The sequence below is a fragment of the Lacerta agilis genome, chromosome 5, assembly GCF_009819535.1.
Source record: "Lacerta agilis isolate rLacAgi1 chromosome 5, rLacAgi1.pri, whole genome shotgun sequence".
Taxonomy (NCBI): Eukaryota; Metazoa; Chordata; class Lepidosauria; order Squamata; family Lacertidae; genus Lacerta; species Lacerta agilis.
This window is the reverse complement of record NC_046316.1, coordinates 57,108,706-57,125,987: the sequence shown is the minus strand read 5'-3', so window position 1 is coordinate 57,125,987 and position 17,282 is coordinate 57,108,706. Positions and strand designations below refer to the sequence as shown.

General features: G+C 41.6%; 2 protein-coding genes across 2 annotated transcripts in view; both read right to left on the bottom strand.

Annotated features, from left to right (window-relative positions):
* WDR33 (WD repeat domain 33) overlaps positions 1–7,711 on the bottom strand; it is a 48,641-nt gene extending 40,930 nt beyond the window's left edge. The window contains exon 1 of the mRNA XM_033149972.1: positions 7,554–7,711. The gene's annotated coding sequence lies outside the window, so the exon portion shown is untranslated. The remainder of the gene's footprint in view (positions 1–7,553) is intronic.
* Positions 7,712–10,082: 2,371 nt separating this feature from the next.
* On the bottom strand, positions 10,083–15,434 carry POLR2D (RNA polymerase II subunit D). The gene is made up of 4 exons (XM_033149971.1): positions 15,303–15,434; positions 13,777–13,957; positions 11,387–11,482; positions 10,083–10,829 (listed from the first exon to the last, which is right to left on the bottom strand). The coding sequence occupies exons 1-4, from the start codon at positions 15,367–15,369 to the stop codon at positions 10,751–10,753; spliced, it is 423 nt and encodes a 140-aa protein (XP_033005862.1). The 5' UTR covers positions 15,370–15,434; the 3' UTR covers positions 10,083–10,750.
* Positions 15,435–17,282: the final 1,848 nt, after the last annotated feature.

Below are 17,282 nucleotides of genomic sequence, written 5' to 3'. Positions count from 1 at the left end.
AGTAAATATGGTATATACAGTGGAATCTCGGTTCTCGAACGTCTCCATTGATGAACAATTCGGAACCTGAACATCAAAAACCTGGAAGTGAATGTTTTCGTTTTCAAACGTGCCTCGGAAGTTGAATTGTTTCCAAGGTGTTTTTATACATTTTTTTCAATGGAATTTGCGGACCGCCCCTTGATCTTCAATTTTTGAATGTTTTGTTCCACTGTACTACAGAGTTCCCATTTTGGGGAATATTTATAACTGTTACAGTAAAAATAATTTCCAACTAAAGTTTTGGATTTGTTTAAATATAAATTTCAAATAAGATGGTGCATTTTCAGTTAAAATATTTTTTTGGCAAATTGATTTTTTTGATATATTTATATAGCACATAAAATCAGAATTTATTTTTAGTTATGCTTACTAAATATATGAATGGGAAATTAACAAAATTATTTTACCATGTACTGTATGAATATGCTAAATCAGACTCTAATATATTTAGAACACCAGAAAATCCCCCCCCCAAAAAAAACCAGAACAGTGTTACCAACATCAATTCTGGAACTGCATCAGCAAGGGCACAAAAACATCTGTTTAAAAGTTGCATACAAGATAAATATAACATAAATGGGTTTGGAATCCCTGTATATGACCTTTTGTTTCCAAAGCAAGGTATAACTATGAAACATTTCTGGACACCTGCAGTTAAAACCGCAGTCCAAAAACATTCTCAATAAATACTTCTAAGATCCATTAGAATATAGTGCAGTATATTTCCCTTTTAAGATGCTTTGTTAGATCTTTGGGAACCAGAAATAAGTAGAATTCAAAAATGAGAGAAAGGAAGGAGGTGCTTGGACCTCACATTTGTAGGGCCATATAAATAGTAAAATTATAGCAAAAGTACACAGAATTGTTCCTTTGAATCAAGGAATCATAAAATTGTAGAGTTACAATTGTAGAGTTACAAAGGGTCATCTAGTTCAACCCCTGCAATGCAGGAATCTTAACTACAACATTTGTAGCAGATGGTCATCCAACCACTATTTAAAAACATTCAAGGAAGGAAAGTCCACCACCTCCCAAGGGAGTCTGTTCCACTGTGAAACAGCTCTTACTCTTCTGATGTTTAGTCGGAATCTCCTTTCTTGTAACTTGAATCCATTAGCTCGAGTCCTACCCTATGGAGCAGGAGAAAACAAGCTTGCTCCATCTTCCATGAGATAGCCCTATAGATATTTGCAGGTGGCTATCAGGTCTCCTCTTAGGTTCCTTCTTTTCAGGTTCCCTGGAACTCCCTCAGCTCTCGCTTAGAAGGCTTGGTTTCCAAACCCTGGATCATCTTGGTCACCCTCCTCTGCAAACGTTCCAGCTTGCCAATACACTTCTTAAATTTTGGTGCCCAGAACTGAACACAGTATTCCAGGTGTGGTCTGACCAAGGCAGAATAGAGTGATCTATTACTTCCCTTGTCCTGGACATTATACTTCTGTTGATAAGCCTAAAATAGCATTTGCTTTTTTCTGCTGCATCACACTGTTGACACGTTAAGCTTGTTGTCTACTAAGACCCCTAGATCCTTTTCATAAGTGCTACTGGTAAGCCATGTGTCCATCTGATATTTGTGTTATCTGATTATTCCTACCTAACTTTAGAACCTTACATTGGTCCCTAGTGAATTTCATTCTGTTAGTCTGGGCCCAGTTCCCCAATTTGTTAAGGTGATCCTGAGTCCTGATTCTGTCTTCTGTGGCATTAGCTATGCTTCCCAGTTTGGTGTCATCTGCAAATTTGATGAGCATCCCCCTCAATTCCTTTGTCCAAATAGTTTATAAAGACGCTGAACAATGGGCCTAGGACACTAATTTCCTTCTGGACACTTATACAAGCCATGGCTTTAGCATCCTGCTGTAAATGAATATTGATGGATTATAATGAATATTGATGTAAAGGCACATTACTAGTAAAAAGATTGCAAATTCAAACCGATTCTCTGCAACAGATTAATCAGTAATTTGATTTCACATAAACTAGTCCACGGATGAATACTATGTTTCACATTCCCTGCTTGAGAGAAGCCCCATTTTAGGGGTTAGGTGTGAGATGTTATACCACTGAAATCTGCCTTTAAGTGTACATGGCATAGTTTAACAGACCTGGTATCTGTACCTGAGCAAGTTCAACATATTTCTAAATCCTAACACTTGTTATTTAGGCCGCAATCTTAACCCTACTGAGAGTAAACTCCATTACTGTTAATTCAATAGGACTTACTTCTGAATAGGCATGATTAGGGTTGTGCTGCTAGTCAGGATTCTCTCTTATTAATATTTATTCTTCATGTGCAATCACTTTCCTTACTGGCAAGGGTAGAAATAGACATGAATTTTATGCAGACAAATGTCCGAAGTGAAATACCCATTTTATTCTTCAATGCACTGTTCTGAATTTTGTTATTTTCTTATTATAAACCCTGCATGTCTTAGGAACAATGTACGTGCCCTCATATAACCTCTTTAGAGTGCAAAATGTAACTTAATGATGAAGCTCTCCAAAATATTTGTAGAACGAGGTGGAAAATAATGAATCCCATCTAACTTCAGAAAGCCAGGCATTTTCCCCAGACACTAACTGTTTACAATTAGAAGCAAAACTAGTTTTAAATCTCTACAGACTGCAACTCCCAGGGCTTCTTTCTTACTCTGGAGCAGGCTCCTTGAAGACTGCTAGGAAGCCAGCTTTTCTGCAAAGCCATAATTCAAGTAACTGGTTCCATTCAGAGAAATTTGTTGTAATGTGTTTTTATTTAAAATCTTTAGTTCCTGGAATGTAATATAAATATCAATTACTACATGTCCAAGTCAAACTACATATGGGCATACTGATTTACATGGCTAGCTACTTTGACCCAATTACATTTTGCCTATTCCACACAACCACTATATTATTCACTAAATCTACCGTATTTTTCGCTCCATAAGACTCACTTTTTCCTTCCTAAAAAGGAAGGGGAAATGTTGGTGCATCTTATGGAGCGAAGGCTTCGCTCCCGCTGCCTACCCCCATCCCTGCCGCGTTTGGCGGAAGGCGGCAGCGGAGATGTTGCTAGATCCTCCCCACACCTCCGTTCGCAGAAACATGTTTGTTTCTGCGAACGGAGGCTGCAGGAGGATCCAGCAACATCCACTTCGCTCCCCACTGCCTCCCCCCACCCCCCGCTGAATGCGGCGGGAGGTGGGGGCGGCAGCGGAGATGTTGCTGGATCCTCCCCGCACCTCTGCTCACAGAAACATGCTTATTCTGTGAGCGGAGGTTGAGGGAGGATCCAGCAACATCCACTTCGCTCCCCGCTGCCTCCCCCACCCCCCACCAAGTTCGGCGGGAGGTGGGGCAGCAGCAGAGATGTTGCTGGATCCTCCGCGCCGCCCGCCAATCCCAAAAGCGCCACGCACCCCTTCAGAGCAGCTCATCCCTGCTTGCTTTGAAGGGAGCTGGGGACGAAGGGTGAGCCTTTGCCCCTTGTCCCCAGCTGTCTTTAAATCTTTAAACCTCCCCTGACACCAGTGAACGTGGGGGGGGGGAGAAACAGGAAGCCCTACAGCATCGCTACTGGGCTTCCCCTTTCTCCGCCCCACTTTCACCAGTGTCGGCAGGGTGGGGGAGACAGGGGAGGCCCATAGCATGTTCCTCTCCCAGTCCCTCCGCCGCTGCTGCCTCCTTCGCTCCCCCTCCCAGCCTTTTAGAGGAGGAAAACCAGGGGAAAAAATCCCCTGGTTTTCCCCCTTTAAAAATAGATGCGTCTTATGGGCCAAAAAATACTTTTCCTCCAAGAATCTCAAGACAGGGTAGATGGTTTCTATAGTTTCATGTTATCCTCACAACTCTGTGAGGTAGATTGGTCTTCAGTTATAGTGACTGGTCTAAAATGCTTTATGGCTTAGCAGGGATTTGAACCTGGATCTTCTCAAACCTAGTCCAACAATCACCTCACCCCACAGTGTCTCAATACACTGTTGAAGACAACTAATTAATAAGTCACACCAAATCTAATTTTCAGGGGAGTGATGAAACATTGAGACAAATTTCAAAACTGTATAATTTGTCTGCTAGATCTGATTCCTCATCTGATTAGTTGGGCCTTTCTAATTTTTTATGCTAAAATTATAGTCTTACAGATATTGTACTTATAATAAAACCATTCTGCAATTAATTGGATCTTCAAGTAATTCTATTTAAAATAAACAATGACTCTGATCCCTAGTGTGCCTTGAGGTGACCCACAAGACCACGACAAAAAATAGAGAAAAAAGTTAGACATCTTCCAGACCAAACAATGATACACCCTGAATCACCCTCAACACCTTCTGCATTCTGATGCAGGATGGGGTGAAGAGTGGAGCGAGCCATTGGTAAGGGACTTCCAAACAGAAGACATTTTGAAAGTATCAGTCAGGAACAGCAGCACTCCAACTGACAAAGTTCTCAGTAACAAAGCATGTGGTGACCTAAATGGCCTCAGCCCAGTATACCTGAAATAGCCCTTCTGGACACTGAGGTCCTCCTCTGAGGGTCTTCTGCTAGTTCCCTCACTGCGAGAAATGAAGTTACAGGGAACCAGGCAGAGGGCCTTCTCAGTAGTGGCGCCCTCCCAGTGGAATGCCTTCCCTTCAGATGTCAAGGAGATAAAGAATTACACAACTTAAATAAAAACAGTATTATTATTTTTAAAAGAATTACACAACTTTTAGAAGACACCTGAAGGCATTCCTGTATCAGGGGTTTTTGATGTTGATGTTTTTTATTATGTTTTTACATATTCTGTAAATATTATTATTATTAGTTGAAGTAAATATATGCATGATTTTTTCCCCTCTATAAAGCAGAGAGGAACTGTCTGTGAGGCAAACAAGCAGGTTGGATCCAGTTATGGCCACAGGAAGGGTGCTCCTATCATCCACTGACTGAAGAAAGGGTGGGGAAGAAAATTTTGCCAATTCCCCTTTCAAATATATTCAAGAGGGTTGGAGATCCCTCTGGAACAGTTGGGAGGGCACTGCAGGCGGGAAAGGAGAACTATCAAAAATCACCTCTCCCATTATGTGAGTCTCTGTTGGACCAAAATTCTTTCCATTAATAGAAAGCAAGCCTCTGTGAGCAGAAAGTCACTACTGGATCTAGCCCGGCATTGTTAGACTATTTCAGTAAAGTGAAGGCAGAACTTAATGAGCAGCAGACTTGTAATTAAAAAAAATTATAGAGCAACTTTGATTCCAGTGGGTAGTATTGATACTCCTGCTTTTTTTTTTACATATGGATGACTAAAGAGAGCATGCAATGTGATGGTATTCGTCATAGCCTGTTTGACAAAGTGAATATTTCAACATGCCAAGATTTAAATGTGCAATCCTAACCCCCAAATACACCAAGTGGGAGAGATTGGGATGAGATATAACTCTCCACTCGCTGACTGCACACTTAGGCCAGTGCACATTACTTACCCTGGCATATCTACTAACTCTGGCAAAAGGAGAGCCCTATTGAGACAAATTAAGCTACCAGAATTAAAGGACAAAATAGTGTATGTTAAGGGTGGGGTGGATGTCTTGAACAGAGAGATAAAAAACTTACATGGTGTCCCAATTTCCTTCGTTCATTTGTCCCATGCACAGAACTTGCTCTAATTTATACCACCAAAAATGCAACTGTAATTACTAGAGGCAAGGAAAGGTCAGAAAATGAAGGTTTATATTGGACACCCAAACTCTGGCTGTGCCACCCTGGCCAGCAGCAGTTAGGGTGCAATTCAACTTACATAAGATATATACCAGCATGTCTGTTTCCTGGAAATCCTTGCATATATGCCTAGTTAGGATTGCTCAATAAGTGTACCAACTATGCATTCTCTGGGCATTCCACTCCCCATTGGTTTTGTTTGCATAACAACTGAAATTAATACAAATTAGCTTTATATCCAAATTTCAGGAATAAAAATAAAAGCTCAAAATTAAGAACTCAAATTAATTCCTTTTGCAGAATTATGTAACATGGAATTTAATACATGACTATTTCAAAGGGTATCTTATTTACATATTTGAATGTTAGCTACTATTTCAATTAACAGATTAAACTATTCCATTTGAAGTGTAAACTATGTATGATTAATAAGCATTAGAAGAAAATCTTCAGCATTTTATTGGTTTATTAATGTTCTACTTTAAGATGAACAAAACTTTATGGCTTACCAGCAAAAATGTAAGGTTTGTCTTAAATTTATTTACTTTAAAACTTACATCCTACCTTCCTGCACCACTGAAACATTTCACACAACTGAAACAGTCTGTGGTATTAAGTTTCAGTTAATTCTACAGTAAACACCTGAATTCTGGGAACATGTGAAATTTACTTTAATACTGCATATACAGTACTAGAAACTAGACAGCTACAGGCTTTATAACAAATGCATGCAGGTCAAGTAGTACATGGCAGGAATGTTGTCTGAGCATGATCCTACTCACATACTGAGTATTTTTGAAAATTGTGGAATTATGACTTCTTGATAAAATAAGTTAGCAAGTACTTATTCAAAGTAAGAGTGTAACTTGTAAAAAATCTGATCCTAATCAATTTCTGGAACTTGCATTGAATTTCTCAGTGCATATGCTGTTCTAACATTTAAAAAATGCAAAAGTATTATTCTTGTTAATACCTCTTATTGGTTATTAAACTAACAATTGACAGTAACTGCACAATCCTATGCATGCTTATTCAAATTAGGTCCCATTGTACTCAATTGAGCTTCTGCCAAATAGTGCACTCGGGAATGCAGCCTGACCTTGTTCTTACAGTTATAGGTGCTACTTGTTTTGCTTAAATCTAATGCTACTTAAAACCCTGCATGGTCGTACACCAAGAAGTTACACTCCAAAATAATTATATGAAGCTTGTATTTATCATCTACCTAGCATACGTTAAAGGTCCCTAAACCGTCCTACACATCTACAAGTGATTGGCCCTTACAACACCCCTGTAAGGTGGCCTGTCATAATCACACCCCCACCCTTTACAAACGAGGAGATGAGGTTGGTAAGGCGGCGTTGATCTTAGGGACACCTAGCCAGTGAGTGGCTGAGGTGCGCTCTGAATGGAAAGGATCCCAAAACGCAGATCCCACACACAGCTGCTACCCTACACCCAAGGCACTCTTCAGCTACTCTTGTGGATCTTAGGGCGAGGCCGAAATCACTTATTGCGCCCGAAACAGCAGGGCAGATAGATGGTCGGCTTTCCCCTACCGGGCTTTGACTGAAGACTTTGCGGCTCTTTTCAAACTTTCGCTCCTAACCCCACGCCGGCTTCTCTCCCGCTCTCCTCACAACGTCCTCCTCCTAACCCGGCTTTCAGCCACAGGCCCCTCCGCCGCCAATAGCGTAACAGCGGCACCTCTCGCGGCCTAAAGATGGCGGAAGCCGCGGCGGTCTTCCGGGTCGCCGGGGTTCCTTCCCTCCCGCACCCCCGCCTCCCCACCGCCAGGTCACCCAATCGCCTCAAGGAGAAAAACTCACAAAGCAGCCGCTCACAGAGCCCCGTACGCGGGGTCCAAAAACCTAGAGCTCGCCTATCCCGGAAGCTGCTGCCTCACGAGCCGTCGCCACCATCCGCCATCTTCCCCACCAGCGACCGGAGGCGGTGCACATGAACGACGTCATCGCGCGCGCGCGCGGGCGCCAGCCAAAGGGAGGGAGGAGAGCGAAGGCGCTGAGCATGCGCGTGCCTCTTCTGAAGCGACGACATCTTCTTGCGACTGGCTTCCGGCTGCTGTGGAGGAAAGGGAAGGGCTTACCATGGAAAGCTGGCCAGGGAGTAGGGGACCGGGAGCAGCATCTTATTAGACTTCCCAAAAGGTCTCCAAATAGTGGTGATTCTTTGACTTTTATGATTATTTCTGTGCTGATTATAGTCCAGAAGAGGAATAAGAAAAGGAGTGTTCCAGCCCCAGCCAGCATGGACAATGGCCAGGGATGGTGGAAGTTGGAGCCCAATGACACCTGACGGACCACAGGCACCCCTCCCTTGATCTCCTGGCAGGAAAAAACAAGATTGGGGGGGGGGGGTGCAGAGAGAAGGGAGAAAGGAAACCCTACACGTACATAAATCGTTTTTTAAAGAGGAGAGGATTGTAAGGTGCAATAAAAAAGCCCGCAAAGTAGTTTACAAAGAATTAATTAATGAGGTATCTCAATCATCACAAGAAATCAATGGTTTTCTCAATGGTTTTCTATCATCTCCTCTAATGCAGTCAGCAGACTTAGGCAAGCCTAATAATTCATAGGATTGGGATGTAAAAATACAAGATGGGAAGGCCAATTTGCACAATTTTCTGCAGCAGATAAAAACTAGGGGGTTAAGGAACCAATCCTAACCATAGCAGGTAAAAAGGTAAAGGTAACCATAGCAAGACAGCTTAAGGGGCATAGGTAGCCAGTGCAAATGGAGGTGAAGTATCAAGACCACATTGCGCATGGAAACTTGGTGTGTATTGCCAATGGAATGAGCCAGGGCAGGTGCAAGGTTGCCACATCCTAAGTCTCTTTGTATCCCTTATATATGCTCCAGTAATGAGCACAAATCTACGCCAGCCCTTGGTTTGTCTTCTATTGCAGTCAAAACAAAACTAATCCCCACTTCCATGGCAATAAAAAGATGTGGTTCCTGCTCTGTCAGTTGGTAATAGCTTCTGTACGAGATAATTTAAAAGCCTCAGCTTAGTACAGATGGGAACTAATGCAGAGCTTTCCAAACTTTTCATGTTGGCGACACACTTTTTATACATGCATCATTTTGTGACCCAGTAATTCAGTTTTACTAGCAAACCGGAGGTTAAACTAACCCCTTGTAAGAGATACAGAAACATACATAAATTTAATAATGAAATGTATAGGGACACACCTACACACTGCAGCTGAGACACTAATGTGTCACAACACACAGTTTGGAAAGATAACTAAGGGAATAGGAAGCATCTCCAAAAGGGCAAAAGAATCCGGCCACTATTAGTGTAGTATAATGTAGCTCTCATTCTCCAAATTTAGTTTAATATTTGCATTGGAATAGCCCAGAGGGTTTATTCCCCTCCCCCCCCAACTTTTACTAATAGATCTGGAAAAGGTAGAATCCAAGAAGTTTAGGATTTTATGTTTACAAAACATTATGCAGAAAAAATGGGCAGCCCCCCCCCCCCACAAAAAACCCACAACTTTAAATATTTCAAGCACAAGACAAAAACCTTATGGAAGCTGTTATGACTGGTGGTATTGCATGCGTAGTTTTCAAGCAAGATCCAACAAGAAAAATAAATTCAATGTGATTCTCAGTGGATTAATATCAGACCAAATTTTGACAAGGTTTTACGTCTCTAAAAAAAATCTTGATACTCTTTGACAAATTAAATACTGTTTTTGGTACAAAAACAAGTGGTTTCATATATAAGCTTTTCCAGAGTAATCATTCCACTGCTGCAGCTTATGAGTGATGATTATTGGTTACTGTTTGGCAGAAAGAAAAATTTAATCAAGATGTATCAGATTGCTTCAACCTGTTTGCTTCTGTACACACTGATATTTTTTACTAAATCCTGAGCTTATTACTCCTGACTTTTCCCCTGTTTTATTCACTTGGTCAGAGACTAGTTCAGCAAACCTTTCACAACTTATTGTTGTATTTTAATGTTTTAATGCTTGTAGGCTACTGTTATTGGGTGGCATATATATGCTGTTAATAAATAAAAGTAACGAATAAAAAAATACCATTAGAAGTGATTCTGCAGGTGGGGGAATGGAGTAAGCCGACTCATTCCTCAGTCACTGTTGCCAGCTGGATGAAGTACATCTTATCATTTATGACAGCTGACTGACGTATTGTAACATGCAATTTCTGTAGCATTAGTGCATTTCTGCCTAAGTGTAGGGCATGGATCATGTTTCTACCTTTATGAGCCCCATGGTTCTGCCAGAAGTTTCACCCAGTTTGACATTTCCAGTCACATTTCCCAAAACACAAAAGTATTATTTTTGTCTCTCTCCAACATACATATATTGTATGTGCAATTATTGTTTATAGCAATGTATGTATACAAATTAAATAACTTTACATCAATTTACCAACATACAGCAAAAATATTATATGCAGTTTAATAATCCAACAAATTCCTCCAGCTCCTTGTGTTCATCCACCACTTGCAGAGCATTTCCTCAGACAACAGGACTTTTGTATAAACAATGAGTGAATGCGAACATTCACAAATCACAGACTCCTCATTAGAAATACTATACTTTAATTCACAAACAATTGTACAAAATTATGGTTGAAGAGAAAAACACAGGCTTTTGATCAAACACATAAAAAACCACACAAATTTATCTATCCTGATTCTACTATTACAATTCTCAAAATATAATAGGAAAAGTTTCTCCTATCTTGGGCAACGTATGTTCATTCTGTCTGGCCCCATAAGCATTCTGTATATTCCCAGGAGGAAGACAAAGTTTGGAAACAAATATTAAACTAAACAAGGCAAACTTTTCAGAGTTCTGTGGCTCATACCACATTAGTCTTGCCAACTCTCTCAACATTCAACAAGTCCAAAGAGCCAAGAAACCCTTTTTAAAAGCATGTCAACACCCTACATCAGCTTCTCTTTTCTGTCGATGGATAGTCAGGACTGGTCCAGAGATGCAGAGTATGGAGGGTCTGGTTGTTCCTTCTAATACTGAAAACTTCGCTTGGTCTGAATGTCATCAAGAATCTGCTGCAACTCTTCATCTTCAAACCGACCCTCTAAGCTGAAAGACAGGAGCAAGCAATTGTTAAGTTTCTCTCTCTCTTTTTTAAGGGTTGATGCTCAAGCTTTCCTGAAAGGGAAAAACTATGAATAATGTATTAAGTTGCATGGTGAGGGGGAATGTTAAGAGCACAGGGCTCATATCTGATTTGATTATGGTCTGGAGGATTGTCTCAGTGTAGCCAATGTCAGGTAAGATTTCTGCAAATGTGGATTGTACTTTTGGGCGTTATCCTACAAAGGTAAAGCTATAAATTACATTAAAAAAAGAAATAAGAACAAAACATAGTATCAGCAATTATTTAAAAAGATAACTAGTTTTTAAAAGACAGTTGAGCTAAATAGGCAGCAGGCCACTTCTTCAAATATCAGGGCTTCAAGAGATGCTTGATCATGGTCAAAATAATAGGCAGTCAATTGAAAATATATATACCAGTTAATTGGCTGGTATGCTAACCTTAAATCCAACTATAGAACCATTACTCTGACTTTTTAGTTGTTCATGCTTTACAAACCCTTTGGAACATGAAGTGAATCCTTTCACCTGGGATGACTCACCTGGGAATTAAAGCTTTGGCCTCCTCAGCTGTCTCAGGACATAAATTAGCTAAACACGCCAATTCAAATTTATGGAGCTTCTTCTGGAGTAACAAACTGCAGGAACAAATAAAATAAACTATGTATGTAAAAAATGGAATACAGGAGAGAACAGAAGTTGCAGAAAAAACAGTACAGCTACTCAAAAAGGATTAGGCATTCGCCCCCCCCCCCCAAGCATATATCAGGCAAAGGCAAACTTGGTCCTCCAGATGTTTTAGGACTACAACTCCCATCATTCCTGACCATTGGTCCTGTTAGCTAGGGTTGATGGGAGCTGTAGTCGCAAAACATCTGGAGGGCCAAGTTTGCCTATGCCTGGTATATACAGTCTATGAAAAGAGTATATAAGTATCACAAAAATACTAAAAGTATTAAGTACTAAAATATTGTAACAACATGCTTCAAAGAAAAAGTAACTGTTGCTTACTATTTACTCCACCAAAATTAGTATTCCTAGATAGATAGATAGCTAATTTTAACTGAAAGTTACTTCTTTAACAAATCTGGTTAGGATTTCAGAAGGATGGCATTTCCATCAACAAGACGGAACCCACTAGATTTCCAAATGTTTCTGTCTATTCACACTGCTTTTAATAAATGTAAGTAAGTACCAACTCCACATCTATTTAGGCAGCAATTCTATTCCCACATACCTTTGAGTAAGCCCCATTGAACTTAATGGGACTTACTTCTGAGGAGATATGCAGAATCACATGGTTATTGTTATAAATGGCAAAGAAGAAACTGCTTGGACAAGTGGCAACCCATTGCCTATAACAACTTTGAAACATGGAGTGCTTTGACAAAAAAGCACACACAGCCACTAACAGAGAACAGAATCAGCGAACACTTTCGAGGATGTGCAAGAATTATGATAAATAGATAAGAGACAAAAGTTTAAAATCATGGGCTCTAGAAGGAATCATGCTTATACTGAGCAAAAATTAATTGAAACCGGAAAAACAATAGCTCTTTTGAATCAGCTCAATTAGCTATCTACACCAGCACCCTGCTTCCCACAGTGAACCATCAGATGTCTTTAGGAATTTTACCATTAGGGAAGCCCTTTCCCACTGTGGCTCTGAAGCTGCTGGCAGTCAGTGATTACATTTGCATATAGTATTAGCCTATTTCCTATTCAATGCTGGTTAGGAATAGTGTCCCAGTTATCAGTCACTACCACGTGGAAGAGAAAAATCAGCACAGCATCAGATCCTTCAGCCATATTGTCCAGTTAGATTAGTACAGGGTGGTGGAGATCTGTACATCTGCCCAATAGATGCAACCAAACAAAGTATGGCCCAAGCTAGGGTAGATAAGTAATGTTGGTAATTCTTCAGCTTAAGAGGCAACTCAAAATAAAAAAAATTCCTTCCAGTAGCACCTTAGAGACCAACTAGTTTTGTTCTTGGTATGAGCTTTCGTGTGCATGCACACTTCTTCAGGCTAGCGGAAGGAATGTTGAATCCTACCCTTACAAGACTGAAAGTGATAAATCTTGTGAGTTATAATCCTACGAACTACATAAGCATCGTTTCGCAACACAGTAATTCAGTTTTACTAGCAAACCAGAGGTTAAACTAACCCCTTTCCAGCCCCAGGAGGAGCACGGGGAGCGTTCACGTGACATACCTACACACTGCAGCTGACACACTAACATGTCGCGACACAGTTTGGAAAGCTTTGCTCTAGGTTCTATGGCTTAGCATGAACTGAGATGAACCAAAGTGATACTCAGGCTCTCACGCTCCTCCTTTCACTCTCTTCTGCCTGCATGACCAGGGGGAGAACTTCAGCAGTGTCTAGTTTTGCTTCCAAGAAACCCAGCTTGCCATTGCATATAAACCAGATGTCATGGTTTATAACAAAATCTGGTTTCTATGCATTTACAAGTCAGGATTCTAACAAATGAAAATGAAATACTGTCAAAATTCTCCCCCAGGCCACATAGGAAGAGGGAGCATGCAAATCTGAGACTTGCGTGAGCTCATTCCTGGTCATGCATATAGCATTAAACTATAGTTTAATATTACGTGTTATAGACTTTTAAATCTGAAGCAGACCAGGGGGCTTTAGACAAAGAGCGGTCTAGGAAATGCTATTCTTCATTCACATGTAGAAACAATGCTACTCTCAATTTAATGCAAATATGATGCTAAAAGGACTCAACAGATGTCACACCTGCACATTACTTTCAATTGTGAAATAAAACCAACTTACAAAATAACTTTATTTAATGCTAGAAATAAATGTATTTGCATTTGGGAAAAGGTTTTATTTGTTCAGCTTCTTTTGCATTCACTCTCACATTAGCCTATGAAAAATAATTTATTTGAAAAATTATTCACCTGCGGACACTAGCAATAGTCTCCCGGTTTTTGAAGCGGCTGAAGCGTGCAGTATAGTTCAAGGTTTTCATGAATACTTCTGAGAGCTCCTGCTCATCTTCTGCACTCTCATTCTGCTGTTTCCGATGTTCAAGAAGCATGTGCACTTCTGAATTTAGAAGGGTTTCGGCAGTCTCAAATTCTATATGCAAAGATGAGTGAGGAAGAAACTGATAGTTCAAAGGGCACAGAGAAACACACCACCACTGGTAACACTTAAGCCGGGGTACACATATGATAGCAGCACTTCAGGTGGTGGGTAAAGAATACTATTTTTGAATGATCTGACACATAAAACCCACTCACTCCATTAAGAAAACATATGAAAGAAAGATTCTAGCTCAATCCTCTCTTTGCTGTACCTGTGGGAGCATTCAAACACATGACTGAAGTGGTACCATCTATTCTACTACCCCACATTAAGATCCAGTTATACACAGATTATACCTCTTGATGTAAAGACAATAATAATTATCTGGCCCATCCTGCCAAATATACAAAAAGGAGATCATTCTCCAGCTCAATTATTTGTGCAGTACTGTCACATGCTTCTCCAGAATACTTCAATACACATGTAAATGTGAAAATATTTCTAAAGTACTAGCACATTTAAAACTTGAATGTTAAAAAAGGGCTCAGATCGCTTTGGAATGCAGAAGGCACCCTATACTGCTTTTAAAGACAAAAGGCAAACAAAACAAACGTACTGTTTTGTTGGTTGCTCAAGGCAGCTGTTCTGAGTGTGAACTATAAACCAACAATCAAAGTAACTGCATGTCAATGACCCCAGAAACAGACCCATATATTTATCTACAGTTTATATAACAATTGTATATGTAGCATACAACAGAATACTAAACTGCCTCCCATCCAGAGATGCTCAACTTCAAAACTGCTGCACCACGTCCACTTGCCTCGGACAAGAGGAATAGAGAGCAGACTCACATTAAACGCACATTCGCACCGTGCATTTAAAACCAGTATGGTGCCACGTTAAGCAGACAGGGCTTCCCGCAAACAATTCCGGGAGCTGTAGTTTTGCTAAGGGCGCCGAGACCCTTATTCCCCCATCCAGAGCCACCATTTCCGGAGTTCCCTGTGAAGAACTGTTGGTTAAAATCACTCTGAAACCATAGCTCCGTGAGGGGAAATAGGGGTGTCTCCTAACAAGTCTCATTGCCCTTAACAAACCACAGCTCCCCGAATTATTTGGCGGCGGGGAGCCATTATTATTATTATTATTATTATTATTATTATTATTATTATTATTATTATTAAAGCGGTACCATGTCGCTTTCAACGTATGGTGCGAATGAGGCTAGCGACACATGAGCGCTTTTTACAGCCAACAATGAGGAATGTTGCTCCCCTCCAGGCAAGACTCCTGCTGCTTCTTTACTCCCTCACAAGCCGAGGTCTCCTCCGGAACAAGGCCGGGGGCGCCTCGGGTCTCCTGCACCCCCCCCCCCGAGGGCCCAGCCGCTCACCCTTGGGAAATAAGAGCTGAGAAGCATCCTCCTCCACATCCACAGCATCGGCACCTCCGGCCGCCATCGCCTCAGCCAGCCACTGAAAACCGAAGCGCTCGGCCGGCCGGAAAAGGAAGGAAGGAGGCCTGAGCAGGTGCCCGCGACGCCCTCTGGCGGGGGGAGAGCCGGCTCGGAAACCGCCTCGGTTTGTGCTGAAGGAAAGAGAGAGAAAGGAAAAATGTGTGTCGGGCTATATTGAACATGGTGTGTTCTGTCTCCGGATCAGCTTGGCGGAGCAGAGCGATAGGGTGGCGCGGCCTCAAAGCGTCCGCTCCCAGCGTTGCCCTGGGGACCCTTACTCCGAAGTAAATCCTACTACGTTCAGTGCGGCTTACTCCCCAGCAAGTATGTTCAGGATTGCGAAGCGTGAATCCTTCCAGTGGGGTTTACACGGTTCTCGCGATTGTTAGCAAGATCTTGTCAGTAAATGAATCCAGGCCCGACAGACGACGCCCGATCGCCCGCCCTCATAAAAATAATAATATTTGTATATATTTAGTGCTCCTCTGATACAAGGGAAGCAGGTTTCTAGGCCAGGAAGCAGCAGCGCTGAGCTGAAACCCCCGCAACTTGGACCACTGAAGAGTCGGGCGTACCCAAAGTCTGCCGATAGAAAACGAGGCAGCCCCCGCAAAGGCGCTTAAAGCCGCGACGGGTAATAGGCAGCCCTCGAGGACTGCACTCCCCTCAAGCGCAGCCGCCATGGCCGATAGTCAGGGGTTATACGGTAGGAGTCCTGCAACATGGGGCGTGTTGTGTGCTCACGGCCCCCATTCCTCCTCAAAACTACCTAGCTGGCAGGGAGCCGGTTCGTGTTGCAAACGGATTGTTGGGTTAGATGCAACAGTGTGACCCACGTTCAGAACCCGCAGGTAGGCTAGGAGGGCAAGAGGGAGAACGTGGCATTGGAAGGGTCCCTGTTGTGAGTCCACTGATTTCATTGGGGCTAACTCCCAGGTAAGTGGGGTTAGGATAAAGTTACCAGATGTCCCCGTTTCCCGGGGACAGTCCCCAGATTTACAAATCAGTCCCCATACAAAATCCATTGAAGTTGAAAAGTATCCCCGGATTCATTGAAAAAAATCTGGTAACCTTAGGTTAGGATTGCAGCCTTTGAGCAAGTATGCACCTGTAATAATATTGAGTTCAGGAACGCATGATGCATTACAATTTCCAAGAGCATGCATATTTATACAATTACTTAAACAAGCAAAGGGTTCAGTGGGACTCAATCCTTATGATGTTTAGATTTGCATTATGAATGAGTACCCTATTGTTCCAGCCCTACTTGGAAATAAGCCCACTTTAAAAACCAGTGGGACTAACTTGTGAGTTATCATATAGGTCTGTAGGTCAAATGTGCATTAAAATAGTATCATCAATAGCCCTGTGCACTGGATATTGTGTCTCATGCATGCAATGTGCTTGAGAGGTTTAAATTCCGCTATCAATTGATACAAACAGGAATGTTTATGTGAATTCACAAACGTGTTCTCCGTTATCCAAGAATCACACATAAATAAGGAGTCTTTATGCCACAGCCATGACCACCCTGACAATAACCAGAGCTCAAATTCTGCATGGTAACTCTGAGGCACTGAAGTGAACAACGAAGAGTTTCCACAGATAATACTGTATTTTGTCTCCTGCTGGCTTATCCAGGTATGTGTTTAAAGCAAAAGTAACATAAATCACAGGTCCCAGATATATATTGTAGCTTATGATGAGAGATTTGATTCAAAGAATTTGGACTAGCAGCTTGATGAAACACTCTTTACTCACTTTTAACATTTCACCTTTGTTCATTCATGGCACTGGGGAAGGTGGACACTTGGATCACAAAACACCGTACTTTCAGAACTTTACTAGTTTTGAAAAACAAAACTTTCAAGAGTTCCAGTTACAGGTAGGTAGCCGTGTTGGTCTGCCATAGTCAAA